Source organism: Empidonax traillii, unplaced genomic scaffold (genome assembly GCF_003031625.1).
Source record: "Empidonax traillii isolate 1590-97213 ecotype Southwest subspecies unplaced genomic scaffold, ASM303162v1 scaffold1767:size76612, whole genome shotgun sequence".
NCBI classification, from domain to species: Eukaryota; Metazoa; Chordata; class Aves; order Passeriformes; family Tyrannidae; genus Empidonax; species Empidonax traillii.
Window position 1 is genome coordinate 2,070 of NW_020956960.1, and position 16,940 is coordinate 19,009.

At 46.9% G+C, this 16,940-nt stretch overlaps 1 protein-coding gene across 2 annotated transcripts in view; it reads right to left on the reverse strand.

Moving 5' to 3' along the window:
* Window positions 1-536: 536 nt before the first annotated feature.
* Window positions 537-16,940, reverse strand: part of DOP1B (DOP1 leucine zipper like protein B) — a 57,897-nt gene continuing 41,493 nt past the window's right edge. For both annotated transcript variants that reach the window (XM_027908599.1, XM_027908600.1), the window contains exons 15-30: window positions 13,082-13,155; window positions 11,597-11,729; window positions 10,383-10,597; window positions 9,416-9,563; window positions 8,476-8,623; window positions 8,256-8,387; window positions 7,952-8,071; window positions 7,642-7,739; window positions 6,866-6,970; window positions 6,647-6,769; window positions 6,450-6,524; window positions 5,854-5,896; window positions 4,762-4,949; window positions 3,593-4,442; window positions 3,315-3,478; window positions 537-707 (exon numbers count right to left, since the gene is read on the reverse strand). In XM_027908599.1, coding sequence (XP_027764400.1) covers window positions 554-707; window positions 3,315-3,478; window positions 3,593-4,442; window positions 4,762-4,949; window positions 5,854-5,896; window positions 6,450-6,524; window positions 6,647-6,769; window positions 6,866-6,970; window positions 7,642-7,739; window positions 7,952-8,071; window positions 8,256-8,387; window positions 8,476-8,623; window positions 9,416-9,563; window positions 10,383-10,597; window positions 11,597-11,729; window positions 13,082-13,155 — 2,770 coding nt within the window. In that variant the 3' untranslated portion in view covers window positions 537-553. The remainder of the gene's footprint in view (window positions 708-3,314; window positions 3,479-3,592; window positions 4,443-4,761; window positions 4,950-5,853; window positions 5,897-6,449; window positions 6,525-6,646; window positions 6,770-6,865; window positions 6,971-7,641; window positions 7,740-7,951; window positions 8,072-8,255; window positions 8,388-8,475; window positions 8,624-9,415; window positions 9,564-10,382; window positions 10,598-11,596; window positions 11,730-13,081; window positions 13,156-16,940) is intronic.

Below are 16,940 nucleotides of genomic sequence, written 5' to 3' on the forward strand. Positions count from 1 at the left end.
CTTTTGGTGCTAAACCACAAATACTACCCAGATGGCGACACTTTCCCCTACTATTTACATTTCTATCCCACGAAAGCATCAGCCAACATTGCTGGGAGCAAAGGAACAGTCCTGTGGGATACAACAGCTCTGCCTGGGAAGGACATCAAGGAAGTTCTTTTTTGCATCTCCAAGATATTCCACTACTGACACTGGAGTAGAGGAAATAATCACAAGCGTTAACACTCGTGGAAGAGCCAAAGTCAACGAGAAAGCTTCGGTAGAAAAGTATTAAGATTCCTAATCGTAAAAACATCTGCAAATTTAATTACAAATACATTTCAGAAGCAAAATTCCTTAACTCAGTACAGCAGGGCTGGTCACTGTGGACAGCGTTCCTTGAAGAGGGAGCGAAGGGAACACCCACTGGAACATCGACACGTGCCCAGCCTATCCATTTACAGATAAAACCGTGCCAAGGAGATCGAGGGAACAGGCATTATGTACACACTGAAACCTCCAGGAAGGATAGAATGGAAGATCAACTAAAACTCTGCTAAAAAACGGGGAGACATTAAGTACTGCTGATTTCATGCATCTGTTCAACCACCTGCCCTAGAATTTCATCCACCACGTCGATGTCGTAGTTGACTTGCTGCAGGTCCAGGTCGGGCAGCATCGTGGCCAGCAGTTGTCCGACGTTCACTCGCAGGGAGCGCAGTTTCAGGCTGGGGAGAAAGAATTCCAGAGGGTTAGATGGAGTTTGGTGTTCCAAACACGAGAGTTCTTTTATCTGACAGCGCTGGACTGGAAAGGCTCTGGATGTGACTCCCACGAGCCAACACAAAACTGAGGCCGCTCCAACTGCAGAGAGGGGTTAAGAGGTCCAGTGCAGGCAAAGGGCTTTGCCTCCTCTTTCCCTGGATGTCCCTGCTCTTTCCTATTCCTGATCCAATTCCTGTCAAATGAGCCATCCCTTCCTCTGCAACATCTCCTTGCACCCTCAGATCCTTTGTCACCTCCAGGAACCAGTTTTCACAGTGCTGTCACATCCCAACCAACTGGTGGGGGAAGTTACTCCCAAAGCCCTGCATAGGTTTGCTCATTCTTTTAGGAAACACCAGTCAGGTGCTGGAAGGAAAAAAATCAAATGAAGTGCTGCTGGCAGATCATTTTTCCTGGGGGTAAATCTCTTCTTGAGGGTTCAAAGGGGGCTCTGGAAATCCTCCAGCTCATTCTCTACTCCCCCTGCCAAACATTCAGAGCAGGGGGCTCAGGCCCTTCTTGAGGGTGTCCTGAGGTGGAGATTCCACAGCTTCCCCACGTCCTTTTTCCAGGGCTTCACTACCCTCACTGTGAAAGCTTCTCCTCTCTGATGTTTCAACAGGAATTCCCTGGTTGCAGTTTGCGGCTGCTGCCTCTCATCCCCACCCCTGTGCTCTCACCAGGCTGCAGGAGAGAGCAATTCCAAGGTACCCCACTCTTTGGAAGGCTCTTTCCCGCAGCTTCCCCTTCTCTGCCAGGTGCTTTGGGCCCGTCCCACCTGCAGTGTCACTGCAGGGTGCCCAGAAGTGGCACCTGTGCGGTCTCTCAGTGCCCAGGGACAGGAGGAATCCCTTCTCCACCTGCTGCTGCCTGGACCCTGGCCAGTACAGCCCAGTAGGCACTGGTTTCTCCCACCACAAGAGTGCACTGCTGACTCACATTCCACTCCCACTGCCCCAGCACCACAGGGCATCCATCTACTTCCAAGCTGCTTCCCTAGGGGGGGCTCCAGCTGTTTCACCCACATGCACTCTGGAGGTGCCTTGGCTGAATTTGCAGGTGGGTTTTTCCAGCCTGTTTTTCCTGTTTCTCAAGGTTTTTCTCTGCCCTCCTGAGTCCTCTCCAATTTGATGGCAGCGTGAATTTATTGAGTTCGTGTTGCTCTGCCGCACAGACCATTTTTAATCCCAGAATCATCAGGGTTGGAGGAGACCAGCAGGACAATCCTACCGTCCCCAGCACCACCAAATTATCCCTGTCCCCAAGGGCCACATCCAGACACCTCTGGGACACTCCCAGGGACAGGGACTCCACCACCTCCCTGGGCCACTGACTCTCATGGTTAACCACTTTCTCAGGGAAAAATTGTTTCTAATATTCAATTTGAACCTGCCCTGGGGCACTTTGAGGCCATTTCCTCTCCTCCTTTCCCTTGGGATGTGGCAGCAGAGCCCGACCCCCCCTCCCTGCCCCCTCCTGAGCCTCCTCTGCTCCAGATAAACCCCCCCAGCTCCCTCAGCTGCTCCTCACAGGACATGTTCTCCACACCCTTCCCTTCCCTGGACACACTCTAGCCCTTCCATGTCCTTTTGGAACTGAGGGCCCAGAACTGGACACAGGACTGGAGGTGCAAAGGCATCAACCATTCCTGGCCTTGCTCTCTATCCCCATTCTGCCCTCAGTCACTCCCAAGAACTGGCTGTTCATACTCCCTTTGACTCCCAAGGGGCTGCAGGTGCCTTGCAGGTGGATTTGGTCCCTGGTGTTCCCTGGGACTGAGGCTACAGAGACCAGGCTGGAGCTGTGCCTGTCCTAAAGATGGGCACGACAACTGCCTTGTTCCAGGCATCAGGGATGCCAAGTGCCACAACCTTTTGGAGAGACTGCGAGGCCAACTCTCCCTCCTGGGGCCAGCTCCTTCTGCTGCCTCTCATGTGGTCCCTTAATTCAGTCACTTCAGCCCTTGGATCATCTCCTGGCCCAGGGCCCTCAGCTCATCCCTGCTTCCATGTGCTCTGAAATCCTGTGTGTGTGTGCAGTTCCTATTTACCAGAGCTGCCAGCCCTCTCTTTGTAAGTTTAAACCTTGCTTTAGTTCAAAGCTACGCTCTGGACACAACCCAATTCCACAGGGCTGGCCTGCAGCCAGAAGTTCTTCCAGGAAAGTTACATTTCAAACCCAGAGACTCTTTTCAGTCCAGCACTGTTGCTTCAGTAAAGAAAAACAGACTCTACAAGTGAAGTACAATACACAGCATGAGCTAAAGATCATCCCCTTTCCTCTCCTTGGTCTGCATGTCATGGCTACAAATCACAGAACATTTTTGATAGTTTTAAAAAGTATCAATATGGCATTTCTATTGTGCCAACCCTGCTCACACAAAACACACAAACCACTCCTGAGTGGGGGAGTCACACGAGGCAGCAGGAAAGAATTCCAAACATCACCTTTTATTATACAATTATCAAACAAAACCTTCATTATAACGTTCCAGATACAATCAATCAGTCAAAAAAAAAAAAAATAATCATCTTCCTTGAAATATCATCTAGAAAGAACAAAACTGATACCTTTCTCCATCAGAAAAATTTACAGTCTCTTCTACATTACTGGTGGTAGAATCATTTGCATGTGCAACTGCTTGTGGAATCGAAGCTTTCAGCTGGGCGAGTTCTGCCTTCAGCTCCTCACACTGAGAGGCCATTTGGTTTTTTTCCACTTCTAGCAGTTCAATCTGGCAACAGAAACAGAAGAAAAAGCTATAAAACCCCACACAGCACGTTGTGTGTGAGACCTGCTACGAAGCAGGCAGAGAACCCCAGAGCTAAGGAACGTTTTGAGCACACACCTCACTTTTGTACCTGTCCCTCTCGATGCTGCACTTGTCCAGCTGCCTGAACACGTCGTCCAGCTGCACGGCCATCTCCTCCACCTCGCTCTTGCTCTCCCCATCATCAGCACACTTGCTGCACTCAGTCTTTAGGTTCTGCAGGGTGTTGCACTGCTCCTGCAGCTTGGCTATTTCTCCCAAGGCCTGCTCGTAGAGAACGGTCACCTGTGCCAAACTCCTGCCGTTGCCAGTTTCCTCCTCGCCCGAGGGGTCTGTCTCTGTCGACTGGTGGCACATTTCCTTCTTTACATACTTATTGTTCATTTCCAAAAGCCTCTCCTCCAGCGCTTCCACCTGCTTGGTCAATGCCTCGCATTTGTTTTGGTACATTTCCTTCTCTTTGTGCAACAACTGCAGCCGATTTCTCAGTTCGCTTTCGGTCTCCACGGATGTCTCGGCAACGCCGTTCACGCTGTGCCGCTCGGTTTCCACCCCTGCCCCAGAAATGTCGACGGGGATTTCATCTTCCACCTCTTCCTTTTTAACCACCAGGCCTGGCAGCTCTGTCTGCGTTGCTGAGCTCAGCTGTTCACTTCTGGGTTCTGAAGTAGATGCAGCGCAAAGCTCTCCAACCTCGCGGTTTTCCTTCTGCTTCTCCTCTTGATCCAGGTTGATGCACTCCGTTTTGACTGTGGGAACATCAGGATCAGCTGAGGGCTTTGGAGTACTGCTCTCTTCTAAAATGATCACATCTTCATCGTCATCATCATCATCATCGCCCCCATCATTGTTGTGGTTGGCTGGCGTGTTCAGTCGGGGTGTCTTCACAGACACGGGTGTCGCGCAACTCGTCGACTTCCGCTTGAGGCTGAGAAGGGAAACGTTCAACCGGTCACTGAACTGCACAACTGTTCGCTTCAAACCACCTTTAGTGCTTCTCTGAGCACGGTTACAAAATCCCTAACGAGAAAGAAAATCCCCCCTGCAGGGGATTTTAAGCTGGGCAGGCAGAGTAAAGCCCTGCCCTGTACCAACAGCCTTCACACGTGGTTTGAAACATAGTCCGTGTTTCCAGGGACATCCCCACACACCCCATTCCTTCAGGAGCAGAGGGTAAGGAAAACACACTGGGGAGTGCTGCTGACTTCAGAAAGAGAGAGGAACCTGCTCTGTGCAGCTGCACTGACCTGCTGTCAGCGTCTGGGTGAAGGGAAGACACTGATTTGATTAAAATAGGCAGAGATCTCCTGAGAGCGGCATCCGACGATTTTGGTAAAAGCAACCGTGGAGCAGCTTCCTTTCCACTCACAGCTGTGAATGTTTTGAAGTCTTTACTTGAAGAAACAGATGTTTTTAAAAATATTTCATTATTGATCTATAAGATAACAATAAGTTAAGAATGAAAATAAACAGATTATTAGTAATTCTTCGGTACAGATTTAAGTTCTAACTATACACCAACACCTAAAATTCTGGCTGACATTTATGTGTTACAAGGATCTCCTTGAACCCAGGCTCAGGATTTTGCAGTAAGGAAGCCTAACCAGACTCCACATTGCAAATCCCAGCTTTTCCAGTTAAAATCCCGTGCAGAATCCCGGACAAGAGCTCTTCCCAAGCTGCAGCTCTGTCTGGAGTCTGCCCATCATACACAAAGTATGGCACAGACACCCTTGCTAAAAAAGCTGCTCATAATTAACTCAGCTCGTCCAAAATGAACAATACTTTACTTTTAAAATTATTTAGGTTAAAACAGCACATGTGACATCTCTTCTCCAGAAATGAAGTGATCTTAGGTCAGCACTTTACTCAGAATGCAACCCGAGCTAAATCACATTTATGAAAATCTCATTCTGGGCTGCAATCTCCACATTCTCCCCACTCAACCAGGTTGATTTGCATCTGCATTTAATCAGAATTTGAGTTCCTCCTTACACCAAGTGCAGCTGCTACATCCCTGCCCATCCCCTGCCCCACCTTTAAGGGCATCTTTGCTCTCACATCCCCAACACATCCCTCGACACAAAATCCCCTTCCATCACGAGGTGCCAATTTCATAAATCCAGCTGGGAGTGACTGACATCTTTTCTACACTGCTTGGTGAGAGGCAAGTCCCTCTCCTGTCCCTCTCAAACTCCTTTCTCTTTGCAGTGCTGGATTTTCCATCGTGGGACAGCACAGATGGGGGATTTGGGGTTTACCCACGGTGAGCAAATCCTGTACAGCAAAACAGGATGTTAAAGCAGACAGGGAAGATTCCAGGCAGCTTCAGGAGTTACCTGGTGGCTGTATTCCAGTCTCTTCCTCAGTTTTTCCCTGTCTCTGCCCAGCAACAAGGAAAAAAAAAAAAAAAAACAAATTAAGAGCTTCGATTCAAACACTTCACTCATTATAAAAACCCAAAGCAACCCCCCCATTTAAAAGCAAACACAATGCTCATTGTTTCAGCTAGATACAGTACAGCTCTAATTACTGTTTACTGAATTGAATTCTTCTGCATGAACCTACTTCTTCCAGGCTTAACTTCAAACAAGTTCAGATGAAGATTTATTTTTTAAAATGGGAAAAAAAACCCCCAAACTCCCAATTCTAGGATATCAGTCAGCATTAAAATTACCCATATCAGGTTTTTTTTTTCCACACACCTTAGCCAAGAATCCTCTGAAACAAAGAAATTCAGATATTCAGCTGCTTCAATGTGGACCTTGAAAGTAACAGTTACACAGACAAGGTCTCCTTCTGTAACATCCCAAACTATTCCTACACCGCCAATTCCTATGGAATTAGGAGTTTCCCATGGAACTCCTCAGAGCTGGCCTCGAGCCCCCGTTGCTGCACCGCTCTCCTGAGCAGTTTGGGAGTCTCCAGAACTCACTTTTTCTTGTAAGTTTTCTCGTAGGTCGGATGTATCAAATCGTCATCTTCCGGCTCCTCGGGCACGTTACAGTTCCTGAGTGAAGGAAGGGGAGGAGAAAACAAAACAAAACAAAAACACCACAACACAAAAGAGCTTAAAATCAGGTGAGAAACCAGGAGCAGGGTGTGGAGGCAGTGCCTGGAATGTGTCCTTACCGGAACTGCGGGTCGGGGTTGAGGGAGCAGTACCACTTCTCCGGCAGGTGCTCGATCCCGTCCGGCAGCTTCCGCCACTTGAGGCAGGCGTCGCACTGCACCCACGTCTGGTCTGGCTGCTTCCTGCCAGGGGGAAAAGGGAAAGGCTCCCTCTCAGGACTGGGTGTGAAACGACAGCACGCCAGGCGTGTAAAGCTCCTGGCGGTGGTTGGTACTCACTGGATCTCCTCAACCGGCGGAGCCAGCGGAAATTCCTCGTTCTTCTTCCTCTTCATTTCGTTCCAGTAATCGTTGAGCTTCTCTCCCAGGGCTGCTATTGTGAGTCTGAAAGGACAAGGTTTTAAAGGATCACCTTAAATAAGCCAATTCTAGCACAGAAAGAACCTTTAGAAACTCCAGTGACTGAAGAAGTGGAGGGGCTCGTGGGAAGAGAGTGTCTCCCCTCCTCTAGGGGCACGTGGTCAAAGCAGCCACCAAAGGAACAGAGAGAGAAACCTGACTGCTGGGACAGGAGGTGACAGGAACCAGCCCGGTCAGTCCCACTGTGGATACGTGGAGTGGGGAAAAACGTTCATGTTTGCAGTTGGGAAGGTGAGAAAAGGGAAGGAGACAAACCCAGAGGGTCATCAAACCTGACCAGTTAGCACCACCGAAGATAATGAGCAGAACCAAACCTGCTCGGTCACACTGACTGACTAATTATCAAGAAACTGCTGGAAAAGCAGGATTTTGCAGCTGCTAAGGATTAAACCTGAGGGTCTGGGATGTTTGGGAAGGGTCAGTGAACTCTGCCAACTGCAGGGGGAAGGAGGAGCAGGGAGGAACAAGGAGAGGGTAACACAAGGAAAAGGGATAAAAGGAGCTGGTTGAATATAAACCAGGTTTGCTCAGCACCCACGAGCTTTTATTCTTCCAATTTAGAGAAGAAGCACCTTTTATCATGCACTGCATCACAGTGAACAGCACTGCTGGGAGGGAAATGCAGATAAAAATACCTGTACTCATTTGTGTAGTCGAAGTCCTGTTTGTTGTGGGTTGGTTTGAGGAAGTTGCACTCGATGATCCCAACGACACCGACCCCCATGTTGTTCGCCTGCAGGAAACCAAGGTCTGTCAGGAAAACCACCACACATGCCAGGCCAGGACTGCAAGAGGCTGTCAGAGGTAATTATTAACCCCAGCTACACTAGATAAAAAAGAATTTCCAATATCCTCGTTTCCATCTGTGCCCCTTTTCTAAAAAGAGTGTTCCAGTGACAATTATTCCTCAAGATGTGAAAATATTGTGGAGCCTCGATTTCTTACCTTCAGCTGGCAGCCAACTCTTTCATAAGCTTTGATGAGCCTGTTTTTGTGGTACATCATTATTCCATAATGATCCTTGTTTCTGCAGTTAAACCCAAAAGTAATTCTGACCGTTTTGGCCTTTGGCCAGATATTAAGGAAAAAAAAACAGGTTAATCTCATGTAACATAAAAAATAAGGGTTACTGAGAGCTCAGTCTGGGTCCTGCAACTTTAGGTTAATTCCCTCAGTCTGTCTTTACAAAAAAAAAAAAAAAAAAGAAACAATCCAAAATAGCACAATGTAAATATTAAGCAAAGGATACATTCAGAAATTTGGGCCTGTAAATGTCCCGCTCGATGAAGGCCAAGCTTTTGGAAACCAGCTGCGTTTTCACTTTCTGTCCCCTCAGGATGATCTGCATGGTTGGCTTCAGGTACAAAATACTGCAGTAGGCCTGCAAAACATACATTGACATTAAAATCAAAACCATAAAGCCTCCAGCTCCCCCAAATAATCCCAGTTTTACCGACCCTCATACGCACCCGCAGGGAGTAGTCGCTTTCTGGAACGATCTGGTCCAGCCTCTCCTGTTTTTTATATCCTCTTTTGCCTGTTTCATCCAAGTCTTCTGGAATCCTGATGTCGTATCTATCCTTGTCGAAGTCAAACTCTGGTTTTTCGTTTTTATCTCTGAGAAATAAGATTTGAAAAATTATGGGGGGGGGGGGGGGGAAGAGGGAAAAGCTTATACAAGGTAAGATGTGGTGGTAGGTATCCCAAAGATGCAAAAAAATAACAGGGGAATTCCTCTGATCCATAGTGGTTTTCCCCAGAGATTTACTAAGAGTCACAAAGTTCACCTGTTCCTTTCTGATATCCCAGAAACACAAGTGAAGTGGCAATGAATTATATTATATATTAACTCTGAACAGGGAACTGCCACTGCTACAGCTGGTTAAAGATACATAAAAGCATCAGCACACAAGTCAAGGCCAGAAAATGCTGGAAACAATCCCACAGAGGCAAGGGGATAAGTAAGGTAAATACACCCAACTATTTACTTGCTCAGATTGCTGTTTATTTTATGATAAAACAATCAAGAAGCTCAGAAAGGTCCAGATTCCTCTAGAAGGACACTGCAGGCTCTGAGCTTTAAAATCCACTGTTTTCTGCCTGTACCTTCAAGTATTTTGTGTCTGAATTTCTACATTCATCATTTCAGAGGTCTGAGGGAACAGACTTGTAATTTTATCTATTTCAACTTTCCTTCTGGCAAAAGCAACAGGATCATGGCCCTTCATGCCAGCTGGAGTCCAGTTTGCCAGTTAGTGCCCTCAGCCTTATTCCACTAAAAATCAACCCCAAATATCCAGTTATTTAATATAATATCCAGTTATTCCACCAAAAAAAATCCCCAAATTCTTGCACATTTGCATACAATGAAAGAAAATGCAAACTAAATGAGAGATATCCTCATCTTACTTCCTAAGATTCCAAATGATGATCCTGGTTCCTTTTTTCCCCATGATGGCATCGAGCTCTGCCAGCAGTTTCTCCTCAGTGGAAAACAAGGAATGTGTCAGGATGGCCTTGAGGCTGTTCTTGGATTCTGCTGGGTCACTGATCTGTCGTGGGCACCGAGTCAAGGACAGGGACCAGCAATGAACTGGAGCTTTCAGAACATCGGGAAGCGTCTGCACTCCCTTCCCGGCTTCTCATTCCTGATTCCAAGAGATTATAAACTCGAGAGCCTGGTGCTGCTAAGGCAGAATTCCTTTGGGGCAGTGCTGGGGACAGCTCCTCCACAGACATTCCATAAACAAGGATTTCCTGAGCTTTAATTCACTTGAACTCCTCAAGCCCCTCCTTGACAGTCAATCATTTCCTTGTTACAAGGCATCGAACTTAATCTTCAGTTAAAGATAACTTAGACTTCCTTTTACTTAAACAGTCTTTGAAATAGTTACAAGACATCAGCATCAATCTTCATTAAACTTCTATTTAATCTTTGATGAATTTAGCTTTCTAGAGTGTGTTTTCATCTCTCATTGTGGCACGACTCATCATCCATCTCTGGTTAAAGATTAGACTCGGACTGCTTTCACTTCAACCATTCCCTCTTGATTTAGCTCTCCAGAGTGCAATGGTTTCCAAAACTAACCAAACTACAGCTGCACAGGTTGCTGCCTTTTTAATTCTTACTTTCCACTCATTTTTTAGCAGCGTTTAGGAAAGGGCTTCAGAGTTACAAAGTTCAAGCAGTTGGGGCAAACCCTAAAATTTTCAACCTTCTCAGGTTACAGCTGGGACCATCCCACCACAGCCTCTTTCATTCCACACCTCCCAGCTCTTCCTTAAAGGCTTTTAACCAAATCCCATCTCCCAGGGGATCTACTTTAGGGATATCACCCCCCCTCCCCCAAACTCCAAGACCGCGCTGGAAGGATATGCTGGTTGGTGAAGGTGACGATGGGCACCATGACGTGCTCGGCCTTGGTGGCCTCCAGGAAGGTCTGGGACAGGAGCCCCACGCTCATGGTGTCGCCGTTCTTGGTGAAGACGATGGCGTCCCTGCCCAGCCTCATGGAGCCCGACTTGAAGCCGTTGCCGTAGAGCCCCACGGGCACCCGCCCGTTCATCACCGACTTCTCGCTGAAGCCGAAGCTGCAACGCAGGAGAAAGTGGGAAACTCCAGGAACTCCAACCCCCTGCAGAACTCCCCAACCCCCCTCCCTCCCAGTCTGCAGGGATGGCCAAATTAGGCTTCGCACAACGAGGTCATCTCTTGGTTTAGGGATCAGGGGGCTCCTGTGCAATCAGCCACAGGAAAATCTGCTTCCATCTTTTGAGAAATCATCTGCCTGAAATCAGGTGTGAGCATTCTTATGGGATTTTAATAATTAACTTCACTAAAATAAGCCCCTAAACCTCTTTTTTTTTCCCCCTCTACTTGCTAGAAAATGTTTGATCTTCAAGTTTTTCTCATCAGTAGCTACGCTGAAAATAAAACAGGGAAGTGCATATGGAACATGGAATCGAGCGAGCTGTTAATGATGGCACCCAACACAGAAATAGCTGTTTGAATCCACGCCTGCTCAAGTTTAAATCTGCAGGCAGAGCAATCTTTTAAAGGATTTATATTTCTCCCTAAGGGACAAATTGGACAGAAACTTCTTTGTTAACTGTAGAAATGAAAGATCAGTCCCAACCCTACAGAATATTTGAAGATAAACAGAACAAGTCACGTTATCATTCATTCAATTTTCCACAAGACCTTCTGTTCTTAATACTCCAAAGGGTTGGAGCTGAATCTCCCTTTTTGCTTGTTTGCTAACCAAAAGTAAAGATGATAATAATAATAATAATAATAATCCTCTTTATCTTCACTAATGGGCACTACAGAGAGGCTGCAGAGTGTGTGGGAAGTTAAATGGGGAGGCTGAGAGAAAGGATCAAAGGAAACTGGGAGATCAAAGTTCCGTGACAAAGCTGTGTGGAAGTTTCCATGGCATTTGTCCGCTCTGGAGTCTCACTTGGATAATCACTGCCCTTCAGGAATGTTGAGTTTCTGACTCAAATGAGTGAACTACACCTGAGGAAAAGGAACAAGCTGAGAACTAAGAGAACCAGGAGCTGGAATTTCTACAGGAAGGGGTTCTCCACCTTAGCATTTTGTGCAGTTTCTCCGAGTTCATCCCGTTGCCATTGTCGGTGAACGTCAGGCAGATGTTGTCGTTGATGACGGTCTTGTCAATCCAGATCTGCTTTGCATTTACATCCGGGTCATAGGCATTATCTGCAGGAAAAGGAGGGAAAAAAAGGCTGGGACACTAGAGGTGGAAATTAAACAGTGTGAGTGTGGACATATTTTGAGGAGCTTCAGCTGTCAGTGTTCTAAATTTCCTCAAATCAAAACGTCAGAGTGAAGCAGCAGCATCCAAACCTGGTGAACCTCACCCAAACCCCAACACACAATGCCACAGAGATGACAGATGGTTATACATTATACATAATTATTATAATATGCATTTATTATTGTTATATAATAGTTATTGCGTATTGTTACAAATTATTATTATTATGCACAGAGACACAGAGGCAAGAAAATGTAAGTGGAGGCTCAGCCACGAGAATCGAAAATGAAACCAAGGCAGGTTTCTACTTTCCTTTCCTGCCCCCAAAGCAGCTGGTACAGTATTTACTTTCTCCCAGAGGGAATTACCGAGTGCTTCAGACTCAACTTTCTATTTACAGGTAGTGAAGGAGCTGCCACGAGTGAACCAGAAACTGGGGCTGCACAAACCTTCCCTGGCAGCAAATCCACTTCAAATCTCACCTGCCCTGACAACACTTCCCCTCATCCTGGAATTCCTGAGAGGGGAGAGCCCAGGGAGGAAGGAAGGGTGGGATATGATGGCACAACTGCCTCATTGCCTGATTTGCAGGTTCAGCTGAGGGTTAATAAATAATTAAATAAACAAACAGCTCAAGCCCATAAAAGGGAATCAATCACAGCTTTGGGAGGCTCCTTCCCACAAACATTCAGTGCCAATTGTATCCACAGTGAAAAACTCCATAAAATGTATTTCAGCATCAACAGCAAAGGACATTTCAGGTACAACTGACAGTTTGGAAGGATTTGGGGTGTTAAAGAAATGACTTGACATGTTGTTACCCCCAAAACAGCCACGTGGTTCTGGTTTCCTCCTCTGTGGCAGCTCTGGCCTTATCTGGGTAAAAAACCTCCCATTTTCTTTTGTTAGGTTAATTTTCTAGGGAAGGGAAGGGCAGGAATGTGTGACCAGAACAGTTGTTCCCTTTGGCAGCAGCAAACTCCTCAACAAACTTGGCAAGTCCTCCCAAGCCACACCTTCATTTTGAGGAACCTGTTGAATAAATCTGCTACTCATTCCCTACCCTACGTGGAAAAGAGGAACCCTGAAGGGATCCAATCAGCTGCTACTCAAAATCAAAGGCAAGAAAATCACCAACACAGGAAAGAAAAAAATCAACCTGACCATAACAAAAAAAAAAAAACAAGGTGCAAGATTCTGAGAAATCACAGGATCAACTTCTTCCCCTCCCTGCCTGAAAGACAAAGGTTTTGTGACAGGAAAGTGAAATATTTCAAGCTCTTGGTGCACCTACCTATGAGCTCTGCAACTGCACTGAAGGGCCAGGTGTGACTGGTGGAGTTGGTGTGCAAGAACTTGGGGCAAAGCTGAAAGAAACCACAAACAAAGGGCATCAGTTTGTGCTCCCCGACCACACCCGGGCAGAAAAACGGGTTAAATAAAGGAAATTCAGTGAAGCTGTTTCGTACAACACTACAAAAGGCTGTAATTTAATTCACTTTTTGGATATTGGCAGGTTAATACCTTTTCAAGGGGCTGTTCACACAGCTCATGGAGGTGACAATCAGCACAGTCCCACATGGTGCTCTGAGAGCGGGTGACATTGTCAGCCCATCGACGTCTCTTCATCTTTTTAAAAACAATTATTGCTGTGTAATGATGCCAGAGCTCACAGAAAACACCAAAGCCTCAGCAGCACAAGCTCTCAGATGTTAAAACCTCATTCCTTAAGTCAGGGCTCTTAGAACTTAAACCCAACTAGGAGCAGCACCCAACACCCTCCAGGATTTACTGACCCTTTGCCCACAGTGACCAAAACCACCTCTCAGACCCTCTTAAATTTGTTCTTGGAGCACTTTGATCTCATACATTTTACCCTCATTTGTGAGCAGAAGCAACCCAAGGCATACCCACTGCCAGAACTGGATGAGGATATGCAAATAAAGTCCTGATTATGGGATGTGTCTTAAGAGATTTCAGTGACCAAAGCACTCCCAGGTAACTCAGGAAAGCTGAGGTTTACATATATTGCCCTAGATCTAAAGACTGGGAAAACCAGAATTAATTATCCATGGGAGTCAAGGGCTCATCCATGCAATGTTTGGAGCAAGATCTTCTTAATCTTTACAGAATTAATCTTTACAGAACTACTCGCTGACAACCACTTTTCTGCAGCTAATAAAGTCTAAATAAAAGCAAGGAAAAATAAATACAGTCTAAACAAAAGCAAGACCACTTCAAATCTCCAAGTTCGTTTCCCACTGAAAAGGAATAATGCCAAAAGCAGATTCCAGAGCCACAAAGCAGGTTCCAGAGTGGGAGGACGGTCAGAGCAGCCCCAGTTCAGATCAGCAGGAGCTGCCAAGAAGCATCACCTCGATCCCGAGGTCACAGGAGCACATGACACACTTCCAACTGCAACTTAATCCCTGCATTTCTCCTCCCCGGGGAGGCAGAGCGCAAGTGAGAACACACACCACGTCCTTCCCAGCCATCTGTGCTTCCCAAACTCCAGATTTACGAACCCTGCTCCACCGAGCCCCGACGGAGACATGCAAATAACTGAGAGACCAAAAGAAAATTCCCATTCCAAAGGATCTTTTGAGTTCTTCCTCTGCCACCCAGGAGCTCAGGGGATCCCAGGATCCCTGTGTTCATTCCCTGGGACCGTTTGCTCCTCTCTTTCATAAACTCCACGATTAAAACACACAAGAAACATGGTGAGGTTTGGGGTTTTTTTTTGCCTGAAATCCCTCCTTGTCAAAACAAACCCACAGACACTTTAAAAAAGCCCAGCCCACCACAGGGACACAGATCCAGGCATTTGGCAACTGCTGAAATAGTGGAATACTCCAACCACACAGGAAGCAGAGTGGGAATGCTGGATTTACTGCAGCGTTGGAGCTGCATGGACTTGGGAAAAAGTCCTGGCTCTGCCAGAGGCACAAACCCACACTTGGGAATGGCACAGGATCGCTGGGGCTGGAAAATCAGACAGGAAGAACCTCAGTGTCACCAGCACTGACATCACCACCGAGAAGTCCCTTTTTTCCTGGGAAACAAAACACGTAAACAGAAAGAAAACCCCACCACATTCACCCCATTCCACCCCCTGCCATGGGCAGGAACACCTTCCACTGTATCCCAGGTTGCTCCAAACCCCCACCCAACCTGGCCCGGATCCTGTCAGGCACCCAAACAAGGGCACACAGCAACATCAGATTTAAGAAAAAAACAAAGCACAGTGATTTACAGGCCGTTATTTTTGCAGTTTTCAGAGCACACCCAGCTGTCAGCAACCACTCCCTGATTCCTGATGAACTCACCAGGAAATATTTCAGTCCATTTGGCCCCTTCCACTTCATTCATCAGGGCACCACTTTAATTAGCTCATGAATAATTGAGGTTCAGTAAGAGTTTGTCCCCTGGTGAAAACTCACTTCGACAATCCCGTTGCTCTGCCCACTGAGCCAAAAATACTTCGGTACTAATTGTGTTTTGTTTAGTAATTTCATTCCTTTCTCCCGAGACCAAGTGCAGCCAAATTCCTTCTGGAGATGCAACCAAACCTCCCCCTCCTTCCAACTGTGCAAACTTGAAAGGCAAAACTGCCCCGACAAGAGCGGCTCAAACAGTTAAAACCAGCAGATATTTACGGATAAACAGGTTCTCTCTCCAAAACGATGATCCCAGAATCCCAGAGGATGGAAAAGAGCTCCAAGGTCATGGATCCTCCCTGTGCCCCATCCCCACCTTGTCCCCCAGAGCACCGAGAGTCACGGCCAGTCCTTGGACACCTGCAGGGCTGGGCACTCCAAACCTCCCTGGGCAGCCCCTGCCAAGGCCTCACCACCCTTGCCAGCAACAAATTCCTCCTGAAAACTTCCTGGAGTTTCCTCTCCTCTCCCTCCCAGGCTGCTCCACGCCAGGTCCACGACTGTGCAAGGATCCACAGCGGGCGATGGGCCCAAATTAAAAATCACTCCTAAAATATTAACCTGGATCACTTCCCTGATCCGACTCATCTCGCAACCGACCCAAACTTTCACCAGAGCAACAGCAGGAGACAAATTCCAGCGTGGGAACGACTTCCCAGGCCCTCCCTCCCTCCCTCTGCCTGTGCTTCTGAAACTCCGGGAAATACTTTGCATTTCCAAAGAGCAGGAGAGGCTGTAACCACCACCCCCCTCGTTCCCCGGGTCACAAAGCCTTTCCCAAACCTGCTCGAAGCCGTATCAGCTGCTGCACTGGGGCAAAAAAACCTAGAGGAGCCCCAGCTTTCACTGGGAACCCACGGAATGCAAATTCTCAGCCACCCCTGGGACAGGCAAAACCAAAGAGCAGCCTAAAAATAAGTCAGGAAGTTGCCAAGAGCACCATTTTCAGCCCCAGTGTCTCACTTTTACCTCCGAGAGCTCACTGATTTCAACCTGAGAACCACTGTCAACTCTGGCTAGTGTTTGCAGTTGTTTTGCAAACATTACTTTACATGATTATTAATTCTTTTTTCCCCCCTCAAGAAGTAACATGTCAAAAGCTTTAGATAAAGGAGGAGGAGAACACTGCTCTAATAAAACACCAGACAGAGTGTGGCTTTCAAACACAGGAATTAAAGGGCCTGGAACGAAAGTGCAAGTTCTGAACTTCAAGCAGGTGACGTTTATAATTCACCTCTAAAGTCGTGGTGAATTATATTCAGGTATTCGTATTTAACATCAAATTTATATTCAGGTAATACGAATTTATATTCAGGCAGTGTACATATATATTAAGGTAATATAATTTCAGTCAGAAGTTGGGACTCAGTGCTCTTGGAGGTCTTTTCCACCTTAAACGATCGTGCAGTTTAAGCAGTGCTGAGAACGTACTGATGTACCTTTTGCACTCCAAAATTTAATGAGTCACTCACTGCAGTGCTCCTGCTTATTTCTATTCTATTATTCCCTAATTAAGGCGATGAGCCAGGCGTTTGTAAACATAGGCGAGACTTACAGGCCCCGAGGGCTGAAGCCAAGAAAGGCTTGGGAAAAAAAAAAAAACCCTCCCGTTTCACCAAACCGAAAGAGTCGCTTTAACTTCATTTCTATCGGCACAAACAGGGCAACGACCGACTGGCCACAGCAGGAGGGCAACAGCGGTGGAAAGCACGACCC